This window comes from Mastomys coucha, unplaced genomic scaffold (assembly GCF_008632895.1).
Source record: "Mastomys coucha isolate ucsf_1 unplaced genomic scaffold, UCSF_Mcou_1 pScaffold22, whole genome shotgun sequence".
In the NCBI taxonomy this organism is placed as follows: domain Eukaryota; kingdom Metazoa; phylum Chordata; class Mammalia; order Rodentia; family Muridae; genus Mastomys; species Mastomys coucha.
In genome coordinates this window covers 135,861,895-135,888,232 of record NW_022196905.1, presented here as the reverse complement: position 1 = coordinate 135,888,232, position 26,338 = coordinate 135,861,895, and the positions used below count along the sequence as shown (strand labels likewise).

General features: G+C 42.6%; 1 protein-coding gene across 1 annotated transcript in view; it reads right to left on the bottom strand.

Annotated features, from left to right (window-relative positions):
- Sdk1 (sidekick cell adhesion molecule 1) overlaps positions 1-26,338 on the bottom strand; it is a 976,484-nt gene that overhangs the window by 626,416 nt on the left and 323,730 nt on the right. The window contains exon 2 of the mRNA XM_031338568.1: positions 14,774-14,933. Within this exon, the coding sequence (XP_031194428.1) occupies positions 14,774-14,933 (160 nt within the window). The remainder of the gene's footprint in view (positions 1-14,773; positions 14,934-26,338) is intronic.

Here is a 26,338-nt window from a genome sequence, read left to right as displayed (position 1 = left end):
GAGAGAGAGAGAGAGATTTGGTTATTTAAAAATGATTTTAAATGAAGAATAAAAATAGATGCCCATGGGTCTAGGCCACATGTAACGAGCAGGGAGTAGTTGCATTAGGGTTCAATCTGGATGTATAAAGCTTCGAGAGACTAATGGGACGCCAGTGTCGCACAAGCTTCTCACAGTAGCCACCATGAATGGCTCTGCTTCCAGAGACTAATGGAATGCCAGTGTCCCACAGGCTTCTCACGGTAGCCACCATGAATGACTCTACTTAGACTTTATCCCAACACTGACCAAAGCCAATCCAAATTTCAAGAGCTGCGGTTGAGATGTTCTTAAGTTTCTCCAGGACCTTGTGATTTTTTTTCTTTCTTTTCACCAACGTAAGCAATGTTTTGAAGGCTGCCCATTCTTTCTTTCTTTCTTTGTCTAATCAGGGGCAGAAAGGTGAAAATCTCCATTTCATGAAGCTTGAGCATGTGACAGGAATCAGTCTGTCGGATCTAACCTTATTAGGATTAAACACTCTAAAGTCAGTAAGAATTGAATGTCAGAAAACCTTTGGGAAAGAGGGCATTGATTTTTTTTTATGGACAAAATCTTTTATTCCATTTCTGATTGCTTAATTCTTTATGATGTGAGATTCTCTGTAGACATAAAAAATGGGGACCATTATACCAAGAATTAAAGTATGAAGACAAATGTTACTGTCTACACAGTTAAAAATATCCCCCATGGAACCACAGTGAAAAAGGAGCCTAAACTGTGAGCACTATAAGGAGCACCAGTGAATTAGGAACGCACAGTTAAAGGCTTCTGGTGTCTCATCTGGAAGTACTTGTCAACAATGAATCACATTAGGTTGGGTTGTCCTTCTGGCTAAGGCTTTTCACTTAGATTCCACAATGATCCCAGGACAGAAGATCCAAGAGAGATTAATTAATTATCTACATCCAAATCATCTCCAATAAGGACTTTAAGAAGCCACACATCAATTCTGTTTAAGAAATTCTCCAGGAACAATCTTGTCTGCTCTGACTACATAGCCAAGAAAGACCATAAGACCATCAGACTAAAGCCAGAAACCAATATGCACAGCACACAGCTCCGTGGGATCCACATGCAGGCTGGCCACACCTCAGTACTATTAAAGATCTAGGCTACACATCCTAGCATGAGTAACACTGTACAAGCCTGGAAGCTCGATGTGGGTCACATTTACTTGGAGTAAGAAGGCAACCGCTCATCCACTTTTAAACTCCCAAGTTTATTCCCCCATCCTTCTAGACAAAACAATAGTTTATTTGATGCTCAGAAATGAGGGATTCATTTTTCAATGACAGGATTCATAATTACAGACTTATGATAAAGAAGAAAGTTGAAGGCCTATCAAAAGTTTTATACCCAGTTCATAACCCTCTATATATTGGGTACTAGAAACCAATTAAGTGATGCAGTGTGAAACTACAAGAATCTATTTTACCTAAAACCCATAGCTCTCGTGGCTGAATTGAGCCCAAATGAAATCTGTTCCAGAGCAGGATGCCTGGAGTATAAACCATCAGAGGAGAATTAACATGAGCCAGGGTAAGAAATAACTAGGAGTCAATTCTTTGCAGGAAGATGCTGGTGAGGGTCACGTTCAGTTTAGACAGTTGATGAAAAAACCAATTTGTTTCTTCTAATAAGGAGATGCACATACACACCTTTACTTGTTGAACCACAGATTGAGAAATAATGGATTAAAAACAATATGTGTACGGATGCTCCTCCTGGCTCAGTGAAGGATTTTAATTGTGAGGTGTGCCTCAAGATGTCAAGCCTAAGGAATATGAACCAGAGACCAGTCTGTACATAAAGATATTTTAAAACTAATTTAATAAAAACATATTTAAAAACTAAGTCTTCAGACCTAAGGACACAGTATTCTGCCCAATGACCAAGCTCTCTTATTTCTCTCAATATTTGAAGTTTTCAGTATAAATATTTTACATATCACTTGTCAAACTTATCCCTAAATATTTCAGTTTTGCTGCTATTTTTATTTGTTGTATGTGTTATATTCTATAGATAAGTGTGACTCATCTAAAACTAAGACATAAATGAATCTACATATAACTGATTTTTACATATTCATCTTCATTCCAGTAACATCGCTGAACTCACCATACAAGTGATCATGCTGTTTGAAATGAAAACAGTCTGTTTTTCCCTTTGCAATGTAGATAACTTCTTTTTTTCTTTTTTCTTTTCCTTTTTTGCCTTATTGCATTGGCTAGTGAGTCTACTATTATAATTTGATGCCTTGTAACTTTGTGGCTCTTATTCAAATTAGGAAAAACTAACATTCATTTCTTTAAATATTTCCTTTGCCCCTTCTTTGGTTTAAGTTATCCATATATTTGTTCTTGTTACTCTCTAATGCTCACTTAATTGTCTCTTTGGTAGGCTTTTTATTTATATAGTTCTACTGATATATTCATGAGCTTATTATTTCCTTCTGAGCATTCTCATCTTCAGGTGCTGTTTTTACCTTTAGTGTTCGTCTTACTTTGATTTTCAACAACATGGTCATGGTCTCACAGTCTTTCTCAGGTAGTTTGTGTCAGTTTTCACTTGGCTTCTATTGTTTCCTCCTCACTTCAGATCATCCTTTCCTGCCTCTTTGCAAGCTCATTAAGCTGATAAAATTTTAGCTACTGCAAAGTTTAAGTTGTTGAGTCCTGGCTGTTCGGGCCTTCTTACAAACGTATGTGGACTCTGTAGTACTATTGTGAAGATACTCAGAAGTAATTCTTGTTTTTAACTATAGCTAGGTGGGACAGAACAGATTTCATTGAAGACTAATAAACTGGTGCTGGGGTTAGGATCCCATTCCTGAGTGAACATAGGGACCCACTACTTGTCATCTGGGGAACTCTATACCTGGCCTTGAGTAGCTCTGACTGACTACCCTGCTGAAGCTCAGGGGAGCCTATGCCATCTCCAGAAATATTTCTCTAAACATTCTTTTTCATCTTCTGCTCTTGAGAAATCTAGAGTCTGTCTGCCTCCTGCCCCACCCTGACATCTAGCTTAGTGAAGAGACACCACCTGGGTTCTCAATTTTTATGCCTTCGCTTGGAAATTTTACGAAGGCAGACGCTGTGGCAGTTACACGGCTCTCCTTGTTTGTAGCGTATCTCTTAGGGATCCCTATCTTTCGCTGTCTAATACCTGGCATCTTAAAAACAATTTCACTAACTTTAATTTTTTTTTCAATCCCATAACTTGCTCTTAGCCCAGTGTGACAGACAGGGTTAGTGAGACCTGACATGAGAGAAATCTTTGTCCTGGGGTGTTGGTATACAGTTCTTGGTGTTGTTTTTTCTCTTGAAAACATGTTTGCTGGGCAGTGGTGGCACACACCTTTAATCCCAGCACTTGGGAAGCATAGGCAGGTAGATTTCTGAGTTTGAGGCCAGCCTGGTCTACAGAGTGAGTTCCAGGACAGCCAGGGCTACATAAGAAACCCTGTCTCGGAAAAAAAAAATTTAAAAAACAAAACAACAAACAAACAAAAAAGAAAACATGTTTGCTATCTGATGCTGATAGAGAGAGCTGCTGTGGGTAAGGATCCTCTGCGGGCTCTCCAGCAATCTCAGAGTCAAGTAGAGCCTTTAGGTTCTAGCACAAAGTTATGCCTTCTTGAGTGGGCAACTCCAGATACCAAAAAGCAATTTCTGCTGTGCAAAGTGATAAATGGGAGCTGTGCTGTGGGTATTAGGAAAATGCCCACAGAAATAACTCTTACAAGAGAATTATCAGAGCCACATAATTTTAAGCACCAAGGCTCCTTTCTCAATGACTTTTAAGCCACACAAATTGATGGGATGGCTAAACACCTGGGCCCAGGGAATACACAGGTCACTAACACTCTGGAAACAGGTGCCTCACAATAGCCTTCCAGTGATACTGCAAGGGGACATCTTTGCAAGCAGCAGTTTTGGGCCCTGTGGTAGCCTATTCCTATTGTCATCTAGATAAGACCTAGAACCACCAGGAAAGGAGCCTCTGGGGATGCCAGTGAGGCATTCTCTGTAGTGTTTGGCCTGATGCTGCGTGTACTCTAATGCTAATACTGGGTCCCAAGACCTGGGTGTCACAAAGACGAGAATCTGCACATAGAACCCAGTGACACTGTGTGCCCTTGCCCCCAAGTTATTTTTGATAACCGAATGAAGATGCTGACAGGCAATAGCTGGGCAGAAGAGACACAGGAAGGGCTCAAGCTTCCCAATCTTGAGGGTCAGAGAAGAACCATGAGGGGAGGAAGAAGGTAAAGGAGGAGGAGGAAGATGCCAATGCATTAGAGTCAAGAAAACATGGCCCTGAGGTCTGGCCCATGGGAGTTAAGAACAGCCCAGATGAAACATAGTAAGTAATAACTCAGGGTTATAGATAGGAAAGTAGATCCTAATAGCATAGAAGGTAGGCATGTGCCCAGCTCATGTGCCATTTAAGGCTTATTGTAAATATAAAGGTTAAGTGTGTCTTTTATCCAGGAACTAAATGGTCAACGGCAGGATAGGAATCCCGGGTTGGGATTAAACATGCATACAACATTCTCTAGCTTAGCTTAGCTTCTGGGCATGTCTGTGGAGGATGTTCTGGATTAGTTTCACTGAGATAGGAAGACAAACCCTTAGGGCAGCACCATTCCCTAAGCTGAGGTCCTGGACGAACTAAAGAGGAGAAAGCAAGCTGAGCACCAGCATTCTCCTATCTGCCGTTGGAATGCACACACAGCACGAGAGGCTGCCTCCCACTCTTGCTGCCACAGCGAGCTTCTCTTCCATGATGGACTCACCCTGGGAGCCAAAACAGCTGCTTCCTTACGTTCTTTTAATCACAGCAACAGCAGAAGTAAGTAATGTGACTCTTTGGGAGAAGTTCATGGAAGGAATGGCTTAGGCATGGATGGAGAGAGAGACACTGGAACCACAGTGAATGGCTTGGTTGACGGGAAGGGGACCTGGGGGACACGTACCTATAAATTCAGAAGGAAGTCAGAACCGCATGCTGATAAACAACACAGTGGGTATAAAATGTGGGTTTTAGCATCACTAGGCAGCTCACACTTCAGAGAAGGCACTCAGCGACCTGACCTCCTGGCCACAGAGATTCAATGGTGATGTCATCTAAATGCACTATAACAAGTGAAATGAGATGCAGGCAAATCAGACCTGCTTGTAAGGCATGAGGCTCCTCAGGGGTCTGAAAGCACGCATTCCTTCTCAAAGCTTGTCTGGTGTTTGCCACTGTCTGGCACTGGCCACTATAAGATGCCAAAGCCCATCCTTGTCATGGCACTTCCCAATGGACATAACTTACTAGAGTTTCTTACAAAAAGACATTTTGTGTTGAGGACATAGCTTGGTGGTAGAGGGCTTCCCTGCCATGTTCAAGACCCTATGTGGATCATCAGTACTGTAAGCAAATGCTGTACTGATAATAGTTTTACTTAAATGTCCATTGACTAGGCTAAATTCATACAGTAATTAGGAAGGGAGAGGCATTTATGATGCTCAGCGTTCCTGAGTAGCAGCCCCCTGAAGCTTCTTACTACGCCATTCTCTGCACTCCTCCTCATGTGGGTTTTATAAATTTCCTATAAAAGTTATCCCCAGGAATTTAATAATTTTTATTGATACGGTGAAGTTTCCTTGTCTTTTTTTTTAACCAAACAGGAGAAAAGAGCTTTTCCCTTAACATCTCTATTTTAACTGGAATAAAAAAATATTAATAAACATCCATCAAGTTTCTGTTGTTGTTGTGGCACAGAATTGAACTATGGAGATGCATCTCCTAAGAAAATGACGAAATGTTTAGACTATCCAATTATTCCCACTGTTAAAATAGGCATACTGTGCAAGCATTAAGAGATTCTCCACACATGGGCATGCATCCACTTGGAATATAAATATTAAAGGCTTTTTTCTCAGTGCAGACCAGAACTCACAGATGTTTCCTGTAAAAATTGTATGCAAATCCAGCTCAGATGTCTGTGCAAACTTAGCTTAATTACTCAACCTCTGTTGCTATGCCATACCCTCACCTGTGCCTAAAAGGTGGGGCAAGTATTAATGTGAACCAAAACATCTAAAATTCACTGAAATCCACAAGCATCCAGTAATACAAGAGACAGAGAAAAGACTATTCTTAGTCAGTGCCAGGAAAGGTGAAATTACATGATTAACTCCTTACAGTGTTAGCACTTTCCTGGCTGACTCCAGGGGAGGTAAAAATTTGGTTCTCACTGTCAGGCAAGGCAGTTATCATTTCATCCTTGTTTTTCAATTTGAGACTTACAAAGGTCTCGTGAAGGTTAACACACGATAGCTGAAAGTGTTCTGAGGAGGAGGCAGATGAAAGAGTAATTTGAAAAAAATAGCATACGATTTTTAAGCAGCTTTTACATCTGGACAAATTGATGACAAAATACAATGGATTCTTGATAACTCATCTCAGAGTCTGAAGACCTCGGTGAACAGAATGCAATTCATCACTTCCACACTGCAAGCCATGGCTGCTTCAGAAGAATGCGTGTCTCCTCATTGTGCTCCCAGAGAAGTGGTAGCGGCGCAGCTGCCTTATTTTAATGGTCCATGTATAATGAGCTGCTACCTTGGTCTTGCTTCAATACAACCACCACTGTTTTGTCTTCTTACGGATTATCACCACATATTTCAAACGAATAGGTAAGTTTCGCTACTGGAAAGAGCAATGAAGAATGAAATAAAACCTAAACAATATACCTTTCCACATACTTTTAGGTTAACACTACGTTTAAAAGGTTGCATGTAGAAAAATGGCCTGGGGTACATTTGAGCTTTAAGTGTAAAAACAGGGAGATGGCTCAGGTGGCACAGTGGCTTGGTATAACCTGAGTTCAATCCTCAGAACTCATGTCAAAAATCCAGGTGTGAAGGTACACACTGTAGCTCCTCAGAACTCATGTCAAAAAACCCAGCAGGTGTTGGTGTTTTGCTAGAAGATGTGGTGGTGCACACTTGTAAATCTGAGCACTGGGTAGGTAGAGACAGGTATGACTGCTCTAAACCCTGACTAGCCCAGGTGGTAAATTCCACATCCCAGTGAGAGACCTTGGCACAAGGGAAGGAAAGGATGTAAAGTGGGAGAGTATCTGCAGAGAACAGCTGAGGTTGTGTACACACACACATACACACACACACACGTGCACACATACACACTACTGTACAACTGTCTCAAACAGGATGCTCATAATTATGTAATACCCATCTCACTCAGGTTCAACATCTACCTTTTCCCCACTCCCCAAGGTGGAGACCCACAGAAAGACTCTTAAGCAGTGGTTCTCACCCTTCCTAATGCTGTGCCCCTTTCATGCAGTTCATCATGTCATTGTGACCCCCAATCATAAAATTATTTTGTTGCTTCTTCATTACTGTGGTTGTTACTGATAATGAATTGTAATGTTAATATCCCATATGCAGGATATCTGATACATGACTCCCACAAGGGGTCATGACCCACAGGTTGAGAGCCACTGCTCTAAAGGCAGCTATGCATCTTCCTTCTGTGAAAAGGAAGAGATCAGTAAGCAGGGCGGGAGGAGGGGCAAAGATCAGCATGGTGCCCAGACAAACAGTGTGGCCTCAGGCAGCAACTCTTCAGAAAATATACTAAGAAAGCTGAAGACCAGGGGACAAAATCCCTTTCAAGCCACATCAGGTACCCAACTTTGAGGGCCTCCTGTCATAGACCATCTGCCTCCCTGATCTTCTCCCCATAAGGGGCAATCCTTGGAGCCCCACTACTTACTTTCTGGAGCATACTGAATATGTGATATGGCTTTTATTAGCACCCACTGGCATGGGATTTCTTATATCCTTTTAAGATGAGATGAGAAGACTAGGTCAAAATGGTTAACTTCTCCAACAACACCGAACAAGCAAGATGGGAACCTGAAGTTACTGGAGATCAAGCCATGTCTGTCCAAGCTCATCACTCACCTACAGTTCTCATCTCTAAGTTCACTGTCTATTTTTTGGTTTTTGTTTGTTTTTAGATTTTTGTTTTTGTTTTGTTTTTCTGTTTGTTTTATACCAATACGCCAACCCCCATAACATCACACAATAACTCTGAGAAGTACTACCAGGAAATACTGGAAGGTTAAATGTGTGTCAGGAAATGGGGTATTTTCCCAGTAGAGTCAAGGCTTCCATGCCACACATGAGATGTGACTAGTCACTTGATGTTCCTAATGGCTGTAAACTTGACAGGATCAAGAGTCATGCCACAGACACACCTCTAAGCGTATCTGGGAGGGAGATTAAGTTGGGTTCATTAAGTGGGAAGACCCACGCTGACTGTGGATAACCCCATTCCATTGGCTGGGGTCCTGGGCCAAATAAAAAGAAGAGAGCAGGCAGACCCCAGTGGTCAGCTTCTCTGCTTCCTCGTTAAGAACACATGTCTGCTGCCATCGATTTACCTCCAACATGGGCTATGCTCTCAAACTGTGAACCAAGATAAGCCCCCCTTTCCCAGAAGTTGCTTTTTAGTAACTGGAAAAATAATTAACACAGCCAGTTCTTATAAATCTTTCCAGCAGGGTATACAGCTGACCTGCTCAAATTCATAGAAACATACAGGAGTTGGAGCTGGGGTTCCAACCTAGAACTGCTCTACTGGTGGGTAATCCTCACAGACTAGGTAACTAGGGGTGGGACTATATTAGAGAAAGTCAAAAGCCCTACTTGTTAAAGGGTAACTGCATGGCAGGAACAGGCATAGGGTGGTAAGGAAGACAGGAGTCAGATGCACAGAGGGAATGAGAGCTAGTGAGGGGGATTGTGCAGCTGCTCCCTAGGCTTGGTCTGGAGTCCAGTGCAGCTAGCTTTCAATGGGCTGCCACGACCAGAAAGCAGGGGTCTTATAGGAAAGCTTATAACCACATATGTGGAAGTAGAACACTTTGAATAAAACACACACACACACACACACACACACATGCACACATGCATACATATGCACATACATGTACACACACATGCACACACACAGTGAGAGCAAGAGATAGTGAGAGAGAAAGAGGGAGAAAGAGATAAGGGAAAACAAGAAAGAAGTATTCAAAGAGAAAGACAAATGGACAATGGAGGCAAGCTGAACATGGGCTATGCATCACATATTACAACTTGTAAGGTAGATGAGGCAGGTAAGCTGGTTGAGCTGACACTGTCTACAGTCAATTCCTTCTTAAGTCATGAAAGCAGCATGACTGTGGTTACTTTGGGGCTTCATGAACTTTGCTGACATTTGAACCCCATCATGCTCAAAAGCACAGCACCCAGCATGACAGCCCTTAGGGAACAGTTTCTACAGAAGCCAAGCCACAGGTGCTCCAAGGTGCTATTAGGAAGAACCTGAGCTATATAGGCAGGAATCCATCATGTCCAGTACGGAAGCAAACAAACCCTAATATTTAGGGACCAAGAGAGAATGAGCAGTAATCTATCCAATTAAAGAACAACAGAAACAAAATTATCAGAATTAGAGATCATCTGTCAGTTATGCTCTTAAATATAAATGGACTCCACTCACTGAGAGAGAGAGACAGAGACAGAGACAGAGAGACAGAGAGACAGAGATAGAGACAGGAACAGAGAGACAGAGAGAGAGAGACAGAGAGAGAGAGACAGAGAGAGGGAAAGAGAGAGGAACTGGCTGACTGCATTCGAAAGTTAGATTCAGGGCACTTGTTGCTCTTGTACAAGACCTGTGTTTGATTCCCAGTACCCACAAGATAGCTCATAAATATTCTAATTACAGTTCCAAGAGATTCAACACCCTCTTCTGACCTTTTAGTCACAAGGCCCATATGTGGTACACAAACATTCAGGCAAGGTGTTCACACACAATAAATAAATATGTCTTTTAAAAAAAATAGATCCATAGGCTGGAGAAATGGCTCAGGACTCAGAAATGGCAGTGAATGCTCTTTCAGAGGACATGGTTAGATCGCCAGCACTCACATGGAGGCTCACAACTGTCTGAAACTCCACTCCCAGAGTATCTGATGCCCTCTTCTGGTATCTACAGGTACTGGGCATACATGCAGCACACAGACATACATGTAACAAAATATGGATACAGATAGAATAAAAATTCAAGTGAAAAATACTAAATTACATCAAATTGTCTGTTGTTTCCAAGAAACATAACTATTGGTAAGGATACCCACAGACCAAAAGATAAGGACAGAGGCAATGTATCAAACGAATGGGAGACAAAAGTAACATGGCGTGTCTGTTCCAGTGTTGAAAAAGTTGATCACAAATAGGAGCTAGTCAAAACACATAAAGGTCCGGGGAGAAGGCTCAGTGCTGAGCTAGGCAAACAGTGCAGATCCAACTCTGATCTCCAGCACCCAAGCAAGAGGCTGAGCATAGCTGCATACAAGTGCCAGTAACTGCAGTGCTGCTGGGAAAATGGACAGGAAGTTTGCTAGCATTTGCTGGCTTACTTGGGGGACCCTTTTTTAGGGGAACACAGTAGAGAATGACACCTCCTCTGGTTCCCACTTGAATACACATAGGCACACACATTTGTCTACATGTACAAACACATATACTGTATACACAGCTATATACTTAGTCACACATACATGTACATATACATAAAGAAAGAAGGCTACAACATATTAGTAAAGGCCACAATTCAGCAAGAGGATACAGCAATCGTAAACACACTCACACTAAATCTGGGGCTCCCAATTTCATAAAGCAAATATTAATGGAGGAAGAGGTCAGAGACATCCTCATGCAGAAGCAACTAGTGATGTTAATAACTCGCTCTCCTGTTAGATAGGTCACCCAGACGAAGCTCAGCAAAGAAACCCATAGTTAAATTATACCACAGGTCAAAAAGACTTAACAGAAGAAGTATACAGAATATTTCACCCAATAGAAATAGAATATATATTCTTCAGCAATCATGAAACCTTCTCTAAGGCCTTTCCAGCCCAAATCAAGACTTAACAAATACAAAACAACTGAATTTTAAAATCTTATCAGATTATAATAGAATAAAAGTAGAAATCATGGTAACAAGAGAAACCATAGAATCTACACAAATAGATGGAGACTAAGCAATAGTCCCCCTTGCATGACCAGAAGGTCACTGACAAAATCAGCAGGGAAATTATATGTCTCCAAATCAGATAAAAACACAACTGACTAAGTACAACTTACCAGAAACTTTGGATACCACTAAGGCAGTTCTAAGAAGAAATCGTTAGCTATGAGTGTTTACATTAGGAAACAAAAACCAAAAATTGAAAATCAAAACAAAATAAATAACCTAATGATGTTCTTCTAAGTCTTAGAAAACCAGGAGCAAGCCAGCACAAAAGCAGAAGAGGACAGAAATGACTGCAATGGCAACTAAGAGATTAATACATAGAATCAATCTGAATTGGTTCTTCAATAACACAAACAAGACTAACCCCTAGCCAAACATAAGAAAGAAAGACAGAAGACCAAAGATACTAAAACTAGAGAAGAAGGGGGGGGAGGTTACTTCAGATGCCACTGAAATCCAGAGGATCCTAGGAAATACTATAAATACTTTTATTCCAAACCCAAAGCCCTGGACATTTTGAAAGGAATGTCTAAATCTCTAGGCATATACGATCTACTAAGTTAAACCAAAATACTAAATTCTTCCTAGTCACTGTCCTCACTTAATGTAGAGCTTAAGGCTTAGCTCAAGCAGTAAGGCAAGGGAAGGAAGAACAGGATGCACAGAGAAAATCAAGAAACTGAATGATTCCTATTTGCAGATGATTTGATTCTACAGTTTAAGACCTAGAAAACTACCAGAAAACACCCAGAAAGATCCACTTTTGGCTAAGTAGCAAGATAAAAGATCAACATATAGAAATCAGTAGCTGTTTTGATTTTTTTTGGTTATTTTTATTTTTTATTAATTACTTTATTTACATTTTAAATGTTATCCCCTTCCCAGTTTCCCCTCCACAAACCCTTATCCCCTGCCCCTCCCCACAGCCTCTATGAGGGTCCTCCCCCACCTGCCCACCCAAACATTAGACTGAGTGCAGGGACCCCAGTTGAGAAGTTAGGGCAAGGACTGAAGGAGCTGAAGGGGATTGCAACCCTGTAGGAAGAATAACACTATCAACCAACTAGACCCCACCCCCAAACCTCCCAGGGACTAAACCACCAGCCAATCAATAACTTCTTTATATATCAACAGCAAACTTGCCAAAGGGGGGAAAATCAGGCAGAACAAAAAAATCTATTTATAATAGATTTTTTTTTTTAAAGAAAATCTATCAGTAAATATAAGCAAGGAGGTGAAAGGTCCCTACAATAGGAATTTAAAACACTGAAGAAAGAAATTGAAGATGACATCAGGATTGTAAAGACCTCTCATGTTCATGGATGGGAAGAGTTTGTATTGGGAGCAGGGCTGTCACATGTAGATAGTCACAGAGTCAGCATGATTCCTATCAAAGTCCCAGTAATGTCTTCACAGACCCCAAAACCTGCACTGACACACAAATGACTTAACACAAAGCCATGCTCAAATGGCACTGAAGAGCCACAGCAATGAAGATAACAGGGTTATGGCACAAAGCAGATACACAGATCTTAGAATACAGAAGTCAAACCTAATTTTTAATAAAGATATACAAATCATACATTTGAAAAACAACAGCATGGTGCTAGGGAAATTGATAGAAGGAAATAGATCCATATCTCTCACTACACACACACACACACACACACACACACATACACACACACATACACACACATACATACATACACACACACACACACACAATTAAAAATGGATTAAGACCAAGAGTCTTGAACTGCTGGCAAAGTTATAGAGCAAACAATTCCAGGTATGGACCAGTAAGGACTTTGTGAACAAGACTCAAGCACAGGAAATAACCCCAGGATCTGGCATGAGGGAGTCCATGCAATTGAGAAGCTTCTTCACAGAAAGGAAACATTTACAGACACGAAGAGACGGCGTGCAGAATAGGAAAAGGCTCTTTGCCAGCCACACAGCACATAGGGAATTAATATCAAGACATATAAAAACTGCAAACATTAAGCATTAAAAAGCACCCAATCAATAAGTGGGAGAGTGACTAGACAGTTCTCAAAAGAAGAAATACAAATGGCCAATAAATGTTTGAAAAGGATTCATTATCTTTTGCCTTTAGGGAAATGCAAATAAAAGCCTTAGTGAGATTCCCCTCACCCCAGGCAGAATGGCCATACATAAGAAAGAATGAAGAAACATACACAACCCCACAACAAATTCTAGTGAGGATGTACAGAAAGAGGAAATCGCACTGCTGCCAGGGGAATGGAACATTACTCCACACTATATATAGAAAGTCACTCCCAAGCATTCTCAAAAGGCTAAAATTATATCAATGCAGGACCCAGGTAGACCACTCTTAATTTATACTGGAAAGCCTCTAAGACAATGCCCCCACAGAGATGCCTGTACACCCACGCTTGCTGTACTACTCACAGGAGCTATGAAAACAGACCAATTAAGATGTCTGACAACAAACAGATGAACAGCTAACGTGGACATGGCACATTGACTCAACAGAATGTTTTCAAACACAAGGATAAAAGGACATTTTGACATTTGCACAAAATGGATGTAATTCGAAATCATTGAGTCAATCAAGCAAAATAAGCTAGACTAAGGAAGACAAGTATGTATTTTCCTCTCATATGTAAAACTTAGGCTTAAGAGTAAGCATGTGTGTGTGTGTGCATGTGTGTGTGCGTGTGCATGTGCATGTGCACATGTGTACATGGTCTATCTGTGTATAGGTCACAGAACTAGGAAGAGAATCACTGGAGGGGAGGAAAGTTACACAAAAGAACAAGACAAAACTCTGTGGGCACAAAGGGAACCAGACAGACAGACAGACAGACAGGAAAGCAGTAAGCTAGAACAATGTACAATGGCATGCACATATGAAAATGCCACAATGATTTCCACTTGTACATTAACTTAGATAATCTAAGACATTTAACTTTCTTTTTTAAATACAAAGGCCTGAGGCAGAAAGGCAGAGTAGGGCTGCTTCCTGGGCAGAGCTACAGCTTACACCTAGCTTGGACTCCAGCTGTGCCCTCGCCACACTGGGCTCAGAGCTCCTCAAGCTTCTTGTACCCCTGTACCTGGCCTGATGGCCAGCGCATAGTAGGTTCTCTTTATTCACTGGATTTCCTACTGAATAATGAGACCCTGCTCACCCCGACTCTCCCATGATGCCCCTTTCCCAGCAAAGTCGGGAAAGCCGGCTAGAGAGGATGTTAATGGCATGACTTCTACAAGCTCCTAATCTACACACCTACGTGAAACGCTTGGACCAGTTAGATACAAACACAACTTGTAGGTGAAGTTGTCACTAAAACTAGCATATTCATCACATTAAAGTGCTGCATGGATTCCTATCCATGTGTGTTTCACTAGACGGGCTTCCATTCTCTCAGTTCTCTCACAAGCAGAGTGGTAGACTCCAGGGTGAAAAGGCCTTCCAGTATAAGCCCCCTTCTAACCACACACCTCGCCTTTCACCCTCAGGGTAGTGGGACTTGACCCAGCACTGCCAGCTTGTGTCACCAGGTCCCATAAGGCCAGGGGTTCAGCTATAACCTCACAATCTTATTTTCAAGCCATCAATTACTTATATTCGCTGCTGTAGGTGGTGAGCTCACTGTCGTTCCGTATCCACTTGAATTCCAGAGGCCAGCTCCCTTCAGCCAGGCAGGTGAGCACAAGGCGGTTCCCTTCCAGGTGGATTTGTGGCAGGCCCGGCTCCGTTTTGAAATAGGGTGCAACGTCATCTGAGATATTAAAAGAAACAGAAAGAACAAAGAGCACTTAATGATGCTGAGATGAAAATAACCCAATCCAACCAATAAATCCATCTACACAATGAATCAATGACATGAACCAGTCGAATTTTCAACAGCAGACATGAAGACTATAAGCCCAATGAAGTAGCAAATAATCCCTGATACACCAGGAAGAAGCAACAGCCTTGCAGATTCTCCAAAATACCAAAAGGTCCAGAAAACACCAGATATGTCCATAGGAGTCCTTCCTATTTAGAACTAGTACCAGACTATTAAAGGGATACACCAGGATGTTCTGGATCATGCAAAACAATGATTTCATTGTTTGTTTGTTTGTTTGTTTGTTTGTTGAGAAAAGGTTTCCTTTGTAACAGCCCTGGATGTCCTAGAATTTGCTCTGTGGACCAGGCTGCCCTCAAACTCACAGTGACCCACCCGCCTCTGCCCTCTGAATGCTGGGATTAAAGACATGTGTCACCAGACCTGGCCTCGTTGTTTTATTTTTATGTTCTTGTTTGTTTTATTATTTTCATGTGTGAGGGTGTGCATGCATGAAGGTGTATGGGGCACATATTAGATATCTTCTTTGATCATTCTTGGCCAATATCAGATGTCTTCCTCGGTGGCTCTCCACCTTATTCACTGAAGCATGATCGCTTCCATGCATGCAGAATTCAGTGGCTCTGCTAAGCAAATACTTTATCTCCATGGAGACCTTCTGTCTCCATTACTGTGTGCTGGGACTAAAGGCAGGTGCCACTACTGCCTAGTGTTCATGCAGGGCCTGAGGATCTGAACTCAAGTCTTCATTCACATCTGTGTGGTGAGCACTGTATCCACCCAACCATTTCCCTACCCCTAGCCACTGATGTGTAATGAAAACTCTGCTTTCAAAGTAAAACAAGTTTATGAAAGCCATACTTCTTCATATAATCTACAGATTACTTTGTTTTAAGAAGGGACTATAATAAACAAAGGAATGGCAAGACTCACAATCTAGTTTTCATTTCACACACACACACACACACACACACACACAGAGGAGACAGAGGGAAGCTTTAGGGAAGACGGTGGGGAAATAGACCAAGGTCTACTAATGTGATGAGCATGCTCACTTGTGACAATTCAGAAGATTATTCATTTAACTTACAGATTTTGCAAAGATGCATTAACACTTTTAAAACATGGATACAAGCACATTTGATGCCATCACTAATTAGATCTATGACCTTGATTGGAACACACAGGTTTGTTTCTGCAACAGTAAAATGAACGGAAAGGGACTTGTGACTTCTGCTAAGATCTCACAAGGCCCATTGCACAGCTGTCATCTCCTTCACACACTTCCACAGGGCAGAGCACACTCCTACCACAGGCTCTTTGCCCTTGTGCCTTCCTCCTGTCTATGCGGGATAGTTATCCTCATCCAGGCTGTCCTGGTAGGTGGTGGTTGTGGGTGTGGTGGTTGCTGTTAACTTGACAGAGCTAGAGTTATCTGTGAAGAGGAGCTTCAGCTGAGGAAGCGCCTCTATCAGATTGCATGTATGTAAGCCTGTGTGGCATTTTCTTGACTAACAATTGATGTGGGAAGGCCCAGCTCATTGTAGGTGGTACAATCTCCAGGCTGAGATTGCTAAGCAATCTGAGCAGACTGAGAAAGCTAAGAGGGTCATGCCAGTAAGCAGGGTTCCTCTATGGCCTCTACTTCAGTTTCTGCCTCCAGGTTCCCTTCTGCATTGAGTTCCTGCCCTGCTATCCCCTGACAATGGATTATGGTCAGAACCAGTAGGCTGTATAAAACTTTCTTCACCAAGTTGCTTTTGGTCATGGTGTTTTATCACAGCAATAGAAACCATACCTAAGACACAGGGTAACTCCCAGGACCCCTCCTGCTGACCTGTCTTACAAACTATATATTTGTTTCACTAACATCAGAGTGAAATTAAAGCATTTACTGGTTACACACTGTAATTTCTCCTGTCTTACATTTCTGAATCCCTAGCACCTAAAATGATGCAGAACAAAGTAGATGTTGAATAAAATACATCAACCGACTAAGCACAACACGGATAGCACATTATGGTGGAAGAGATAGAAAGGTACAGTAAGAAGAGTTCAATGAGAGACTGGCCATAGCAGTGAGAGACAAGGGGCTTATAGAGGAATTAATGGGTTTCTGGCCTGCTTGATTTTCAATAAACGCACACTGAGTGGACTAGAGATATAATTCAGCAATGTCGTGTCTGTCTGTAGGCTATAATTGGAGATGTGACTCAGTAGAGCAGTGCTTGCTTACAACTCCCCAGTGAGGAGCAAATCCTCTAGTAAAGGGGTTAGGTGTGGCTCAGAGGTAGAACCCCTGCCTAGAATCCCTTAGTGGTAGATAGAGCACCTGCCAAGAATCCCCCAGTGAGGGGCTGGGGGTGTGGCTCAGTGGTAGAGCCCCTGCCTAGAATCCCCCAGTGAGGGGCTGGGGTGTGGCTCAGTGGTAGAGCCCCTACCTAGAATCCCCCAGTGAGGGCTGGGGGCATGATTCACTGGCAGAGTGCTTTCCACACACGCACCAGTTCTGCCTTCAATCCCTGGCACCACAAATAAACAAACACACAAATGTGCATTTATCCTATGGAAGAGACCCTGCAATCAGCATTGGGAAAAGGAAGAGAATAAGATGTTGTCACTTTCTGTTCAGTGGTCTGATCTGGACCTCATGCAGGAATATAAACAGCCAACGGTAAGGCATTGTAATGAAATATGCCACTCAGTGTCAGCAGGAGCCACGAATCCAGGTCCTATTGGGAGAGTGCCACATGCTTTTGCTCTGAGCTGCTTTTTAAGTGAATCCTCGGGTCCTGATTGTCAACTCTGTGTCCAATTTCCCTTTCTGCTATGTACTTCAGCCCAAATCATCCACTCCTATGACCCAAACAGTGTAATAAAGCCGAATTGCAATAGATATAACTCTGATGCCTTGGGGTTCACTGAGCCACAGGCTTTATTAATGGCCTGCCATTTGCTCTCTCTTTAACAATAGAAAAAGAAATGCCACTTCATAGGGTTCTAGTGTCCTACACGCATGCCTCATAAAAAATACATCTTTTTGAAAGAAAAAAGCGTTATGATACAAGCTCAAGAATGTGAATTTGTGACTATACCTGACAGAGCATCATCAATTTAAAATATTATATGATGGTTTGGAATTTAAATGACACCACAGTTCGATTCTTCATAGAATGCACAGGTAGCCAAACACCCCTCCACTATGAACAAATTACTATGCTGGATGCTGAGATCAAGTAAGAAAATCCTTCACAAGGAATAGCTTTATATACTTGGCAAGCAAATACCTTATGATCTAAATGGCCATAGAGTGATAGTTACCCTAGAGGCTGGCCATTCATTACAACAAGAAGGGAAAGCATACATTGTCAAAGCCCTGGAATTTTTATTGTCTTCATTAAAATTATCACTACAAATATTTTAGCATAGCCCACATGGAGATTTAGTTATCCCTCTAAGACCAGTAGTCTTTCCTACAGAAAAGCATGTAGTTGAACTTGAAATTTAAAGAGGACACAAAGGTAGCAAAGTATAGACACTTTGGAAAAGAGATGGTACCCATAATATGTTCAGCCCATCACCATCTCGGAGTACTGTGGTCCTGTAGCTATGGCAATTGAAGGAACCAAGACAGAGGTAGCTGTGTCTTTGGCAACACAAACTGATTGCTCCCCACAGATGCAAGTACTTATAGGAAATGCTAGAGAATGTTGAAATGGAACTACACACAAAGAGGAGACACCCAGATGCACCTTCCATGACGTTATGACAGGGTGGCTTTATTGAGGTTATCCATAATCTGAAAGCCCAATAAACTCACTGTAGAAAGGGAACTTTGATGTATCATTGGTGCCCTATTGTCTTAGTTAGGGTTTCATTGCTCTGAAGAGACACCATGACCACAACTGTTATAAAGAAAAACATTTAATTGGAGCTGGTTTACAGTTTGGAGGTTTCATCTATTAGTATTGTGGAGAGAAGCATGGCAGCATGCAGCCAGAGCACAGGCAGCAGAAGTGAATGCCACCCTAGGCCTAGCTTAAGCAATAGGAGACCTCAAAGCCTGCCTCCACAGTGACACAGTTCCTCCAACTAGGCCACACCCACTCCAACAAAGCCACACCCCCTAATAGTGCCACTCCCTGTGGGCCAAGCATCCAAACACAGGAATGTGTTGGGGCCATAACTATTCAAACCACCATACCTCTCTATGGTGGATAGATGTCTGTCATCTCAGGAAAAGCTAACAGAATAGATCGAACTTTATGTAGGGGTGCACAGACCCCCCCCACAAAAGCATGGGATATATTTGTAGTTTACATGGGCAGGAAAAAATGCCTGCAAAATAATAGCGGGAAAAGAAAACGGGTGAACAGCCTAGGAGGTGCTCCCGAGACTCTGACCTGGGGAAACGCCAATGGACCATTCACTGCTCTTTAGGGAGATGGGAACATCCCAAATTATAACCACGAGACTTGGACTCTCCCCCAAGAAAGTATGTTGAGTGTATGAGGACTTCTGGGTTCCGACAGGGAACTTGCTGAGTCCCTGCAATGAATAACCATGGGAAAGCATGGCATTTCCATTTTCACATACTTTTAAATAGAGCGTAAATCACTGATGAAACAGAGTCGCATTTATCTGAATAACACAGATTTAAGGTCCATTCAAGGGAAAGGAGCAGACTCAATGTTCTCTCAAATCAACATCATAATTTTATGACGTCCAAGTCACTTCCCCAAATGGAACTTTAAGGTTTTTAGATAAATGTAAATGGATTTAACTTTTCCTGTCCCATGCAAAGATAATCTTCTCATCTAGAAAGGTACTACAACCCATATGACAGAGTAGAAACAGTTGCCATGGGGAGGACAGGTACAAGAAACCAAGGCTGAGCCTTGTCTTATGGTTCAGCTTCCTGGAGCCCACAGACAGGGCATCTTCCTGGGTGTTTTAATTATATACTCCATTACGGAAAGTGTAGAAGCTATCAGAAACCTTTAAGGGTAGAACAGATAGGAAGCAACCACTGTATATCATTAACATCATGTATCCAGCTAGTCATATGCTGCTGCTGGGAATTCAGATGAGACTTCCTTATTATTTGTTTTATTTATTATCACTGTGTGTGTGTGTGTGTGTGTGTGTGTCTGTGTGTGTGTGTGTGTGCGCGTGCACGCACGCACGTGCTGAGGCTGTTAAGAAGACAGCTTCGCGGAGTCAGTTCTCTTCTTGCAGTTTTACATGGGGCCTGGGGGTTAAATACAGGTCATCAGGCTTGTAAGACATGTGCTTTTTACCCACTGAGCAGTTTCATGAACCTTCCATCTTATTGAGGCAAGAAGGCAGAATCTTGCTGATTAGGCTAGACTGGCTGGCCAGTGAGCTCCAGGGACCCTTCTCTCTCCCCTTTCCTGAGCAGTGGGGTCACAAGTGTACCACTATGCCCAGCTTTTATGTGAATACGGGGGATCATATTCCAGTTGTTATATGTGTGCGGCAAGCACTTTATACACTGAGCCATTCACTGGCTCCACTCCTCCTTTTTAAAGAGATAATTAATGAAGAATGACAGTCAACTTCCACTTAGCAAAAGAAACAACCATACCACAAACAAGGGGAGTCCCAGGCAGACAAACCCCACGTATTCTGCTAAAGTGAGATGAAGTTTATGAAGCACCTGTAATCAGCTCATCAATCAGTGGGGGTCTGGCAGGGAGGACCCCGATTATGGCATGAATAGGCAATCAGACTAAGCAGGAACCTTTTGTTACTGAACTTCATTTCTGCCGCAGCAAAATTCCCCAGGGCAACCAACCATTCCATTTAGACCACTAACCTTTCAAAACTTCCTTTATATCAAACCCCAACATGTTTGTGCCCCAAGCTTATGAATTTACCACTCACTGAAAATTCTAATTTTTTTCAAATTCCAGGGAGAAACAAAAGTGTACGGCCTAATGTATCACCTGTGAAGCAGGCTGGAAAGCGTGGGTAGAAGGTCCTCTCTGGTTGATGCTGGGGGATGCAGCCTTCCCCAGCTCTGCTGCCACAAGTTTGTTATGTACACATAGGGAGGCCAGGAGATTAATCTCACCAAATAACACACTTCCCTCACAATGGTAATTTTCATCTTTTAAAAGAAAACAATTATGCATTTCAAACATGCTTCTGAGGTAAAAATCTAAACATATTACTAAATAATTGTGAACTGTGGTTAAGTCCCACAGATATGCAAGGTCACACTGTAAATGGACCCTGATGTTTGGGGACAAAAGTCCTCAATATGCCTGAGGACAAGGCAATTCAGATGTGCTTTCTGTGACCACCATGCACATGCCTTTGTGGGTAGAGGTAACCTGGGAGGGGAAGAGAAGGGGAGATGAAGAAGTGGTGCACAAGGATCAGACTAGGTATTTATCACACCGTAAAGACCGATCTGGCAGCTAAGAGGGACAAGAGAGGAAATGGGGTGACTAGAACCAGATGCATTGTATGCATATAATTAACCTAAGCCTTGAGAGAGAAAGAGAAAGAGAGAGAGAGAGAGAGAGAGAGAGAGAGAGAGAGAGAGAGAGAGAGAGAGAGAGAGAGAGAGAGAGAGAGAGGGAGGAAGGAAGGAAGGCCTTTAAAGATAGAAGTGATCCTACATCATGGCTAATCCCAGGCTTCATGCTCTTATATGATCACAAATACTTATAAATATTTCGGGGAGTAGACACACAAATGTGGTCGTCTCTATGACTATATTGTCCAGATCTGGAAAATCAACCATCCAACTTCTGCCTATGTCAGTTGACTTATTTCCACTACCACTTGAAAAACTAAGTGAGACTCAGAAACTCTAAGACCAAAAGTGGTGACCACTGAACATATAAACACAAACATCACCAAAAGAATCCAAGCTGGATAAGGGGCCACACATCTGTAATCCCATCACTAACAAAGCCCAGGCAGATGGATGATGACTGTAATGCCAGCCCGGATTACACAGCAGGATTGTGTCTTAAAACACAAACAAAACCTCAAGTAAAACATAAACCACTACGACAATGTATTCTGATGACTATGAAACAGAAGAATAAGGTTTGCTTTCCAGGCTGCTCTCTGATAAGCATTTCCAATGAGATTCAACTACCAGTTGAAGCTTGTTCACCACATGCCCTCTGATATCACCCTGTAGTGTTTCTAGCCAACATGAGAAGGTCTCAAAGGTTACTCCATCTCTGTAGATCCTTGTACAGAGGCAGAGACCAAAGTCCTGGCTTCTCACTGTTGTTCCAGTTACAAGGTTACAAACACTTTCACTCCCAAGCATGGCCTAGTGTCCTGGCCACTAAGAGCTGGGGATGTAGCTGGCTCCAAGCCAATGAACTCACAGCCTAGAAAATGAGGCTTGCAAACAAGCCAAGAGCATCCCAGGAGAGACAGCCGAGGTCCGAAGTTGATGCTGAGCTCAGCAGGGATCACAGCTGAGGGCCTTCCCATGCCAAGGTCTTGGCACCCCAGGCAGGCCAGTACCTGGAGGGGTATAGGCTAAATCACAGAGGGCTGTGTCTCAGCGCTTTCCCTGCTGATGGCTCTGTGGCAGTACTTGCTACTGACTTAGCTACACAGTGGCCTTCAACAGCTCTTGAAGGCTTTTAAAGAAATTTCATCTGTATCATCCTTAGTGATAAATGTGAATTTTGGGTCTAGTGTATCAGGAAAGTTTCTCTCTGATATGTATGTGGTAGGGAGTGATAGTGCTTGCATGTGGACACCTACACACACACACACACACACACAGAGAGAGAGAGAGAGAGAGAGAGAGAGACAGACAGACAGACAGAGACAGAGGGGGAGAGAGAGATACACAGAGATAGAGAGACAAAGAGAGAGACAGACAGAGACAGGGGGAAGAGAGATACACACATACACACACACACACAGAAAGAGAGAGAGAGAGAGACAGAGAGACAGAGAGAGACAGAGACAGAGAGAGAGAGAGACAGAGACAGAGAGAGAGAGAGAGAAAGAGAGAGTAGGGAATAAGTATCTTCCCCAACCAGTGCCTACCTAACTATTTTCAAACAAGGTCTCTTACTGAATCTGGAGCTCACTAATTATGGCTCTCCAACAAGACCCCAGGATCCACTTATCTTGACTTCCATTCCTGTGGAGGGCAGAGGCCCATCCCGGGTGCTTTCCTTAGTCATTTCCCATATATCTTTAGGGGACAACATCTCTCCATGTACCAGGAGCCCAGATTCCATTTGGCTGGCTGGCCAAAGATCCTCAGGGCTCTGCCTACTCAAATGCTAGAATTATAGGCACCTGCCCCTGCCCCTGCCCCTGCCCCTGGCACTTCAGATGCATGGTGAGAATTCAAACACAGACTTTCTTGCTTGCACATTGAACATTCTCCTGACTGAGACGTTGTCAGACCAGTGCTTCTAGATCCTAACTAAGAAACAGACCCCAGAGACAACTTGCTAGCTGCTTATGCCTGGTCCATCTATGATAGGTGAGCAGTCTTACAGGAACCTCATGACATCTCTGGAGAGACCCAGATGACACCCCAGAGTACCTAGGAGTAGCCTAGTAGGGGAAACAGTGACTGCCAACTTTGGTTTAGGACAAAGTCAGGGGACTCAAGCACTAAGGATCCAGAGCATATTGTAAGACCAAATAACAGGCAGGCTAGACTGGCCACCCTTCTTCTCAGTCTCTGCCCCTCCTCTACTTTCTGAGGAGGCATAATCAGAAAGGACAGACTGCAGGTCAACCTTTGTATTGGTGGCTGAGTGGAGAGCTCCTCAGGAGATCGCTTCAAGTGCAAGGCCCTGAATTCCATATGAAATTTTACATCTGAAAAGCCATATAAAAAGGAAACTTTCCATAGCTGGTAAAGACAGAACTAGATTTAGCTCCAGCCAGTCTGGCTCCAGGGATGGCATGCCAACAGTGCACTAACAATGAGGTGCTTCAGAGTCTTGGAGATGGAGATTCTAGAAGCAAGTCAACCTGTATTATAGACCAGTAATATTTTCAGTTGTTACATTAGACAAGCCACACCAGAAACTAGACTGGCTGGAATGGGAGCCTGAGACTCCCTCTTTTTCTGAAGAGAAATTTTGCATTGGGGTGGTAGCTTAGTAAATTGACTGTTGTGCAAATATGAGGACTCATATATGGCTCCCCAGAACTCCTGTAAAGGAACCTGGCAGGACAGTATGTACTTGTATTCCTGCACCAAGAACATGGACACAGGAGGATACCTGACACTTGCTGGCTATCCAGCCTAGACCAACTGGTGAGCTTCAGGATACTGAGAAACCCTGTCTCAAAGAACAAGGTGAGGCCTCGAGAAAAGACAGCTAAGAATGTCGTCTGGCCTCTACACATGCACATATGTGCATGCATGTTTACATACACACAGCTCCCCCAAACACACACACACACACACACACACACACACATACAAGCTCACACTGAATGTTTCTAGGTTTCTCCAGAAAGTCTCCAGTAAGCTTGGTGCTCAGAAGTTTGTCTAACAAGCGTGGGACTTCCTCATGGCTGGACCACATCATTCTCTGGGCACTTGGATCTGAATGTGAAAATGGGGGACATGGGAGGCTCCCCGAGATTTCTAGTGAACAGAACTACAAACAGCTTGCCAAGGCATCCAGCCAGGGGGGATGTCAAACTGATTATCTGTGTTCTCTGAAATCAATGTGAATTAATGGCATATTTAAGGAACTCATGGGGTGAACCTAACCCTTCCAATATTTCCCCCTAAGAAACCATTCAAGCTTTTGGTGAGATTAATCCACAGCCAAAGCTGATGGGGAAACATAAACGGGGTATTTATGTACGACGTTCATGCTGCACTGCGCTAATCTATTTCAGCATATAAATTAATAACAAGGAGAGACAGTGGGGCAGAAGCAATTCCCTATTCCTCCAAACTGAAATAAGCCTCTAGCTCTCCATATTTTATACTTCAAAGTAGAAGTGTGCTAAATTGTCATTTCTTCAGTTTGTATTGAAAAAGTATGACCAAAACCAAATAGTAAATAAGAAGAAACATCTGAAATAGCCAGCATTCTTCTTAAATATTATATCATGTTTCCTCCAAAGAGCCTTTCACGTAACCCTAAAGGTCCAACTCTGATTAAATATAAAGCCAAAAGGTGCAAGAAAAGAAACCAGCTATGATTTATTTTCTCCACTTAGATGTTTGCCTGTGAGTGTATGATATGTACTTAGTGACATGAACCCTGGGGCTCAAGAAGTAGCTAGCTGGTAGCGAGCTTCTCAGTCCAGGATAACAGCATATGAAAGCAACTTCGCAAGCAACTTCCCAGCATTTCAGTTCCACCAGAAAGAGAAGAGGCTGAGGCAAGAGGGCATCCGTGACTATGTCAAGGAGAAGTATTCCCACATCATGGCTGCTGACAGCAAGGCTTTGCAAAGCTGACTTAGAGCTCAGCTCTTCCATTCCCCAGTCTGGGCTCTTGAGTGACCCAATGACCCTCCTATGCAAAAGGGTTTCCAGTCCCCAAAATACAAAAACCAACTTCACAAAGGGCTGGGAAACTTTTGGCTCCACATTCCATGGAAAATCCTGGTGTAGCCTTAAAGTCTCCCTCAAGTGAGTCATTGACTTGCACGGTTACCATTTTAGAATATGAATTGGTGAGCATTCATTGATGTTTATTCACTTTTTTGAAAACAGTAGCACTACAGTTGTTAAAAGATAGCACAAAGGGCATACTTATAGAAATATATTGCCTGACCCCAGACAAAGAATGTGCAAGGAGGCACCTTCTCAGTAGATCTCAATAAAAGGCGTCAGATGCTCAAGCCCCTTTGCAGTTCAGCTTTGTAATACAGTGCTTCATTGGAAGGGTAAGAATCAAGTTCTTTGAAGATCTGTACTTGGGAAAGGGCACTCGTGTTGATACGGAAACCCAATGAGTGAAGGTCAGTTTCCAGAAACTGTGCAACTGGTCTCTGGCAAGGGGATGATGTCCAGACTCTGTTACAGTAGAAACCTTCATCCTGCTCATCCTCTGACTCACCTTCTGCACTCTTGACATTGTTGGTTCACTACATTTTACAGTCTTCCAAATGTTAACACATGTCAGTAGACAATGTAAGAAATACCATGTGTTAATACACCTTCCTACCTTGTCAAGTCTTTAAATAATGAGAAATGTCGGGTTCATAGTGGCACAGGTAAGATTTCAGAAATTCTCATTTTTTACTTATGAGCTCAGTTTTTATCATGAGCCGCAGATACTGTCAGATGCTTCCCCACTCCCAATGAAATGGGCTTATTTTATTCA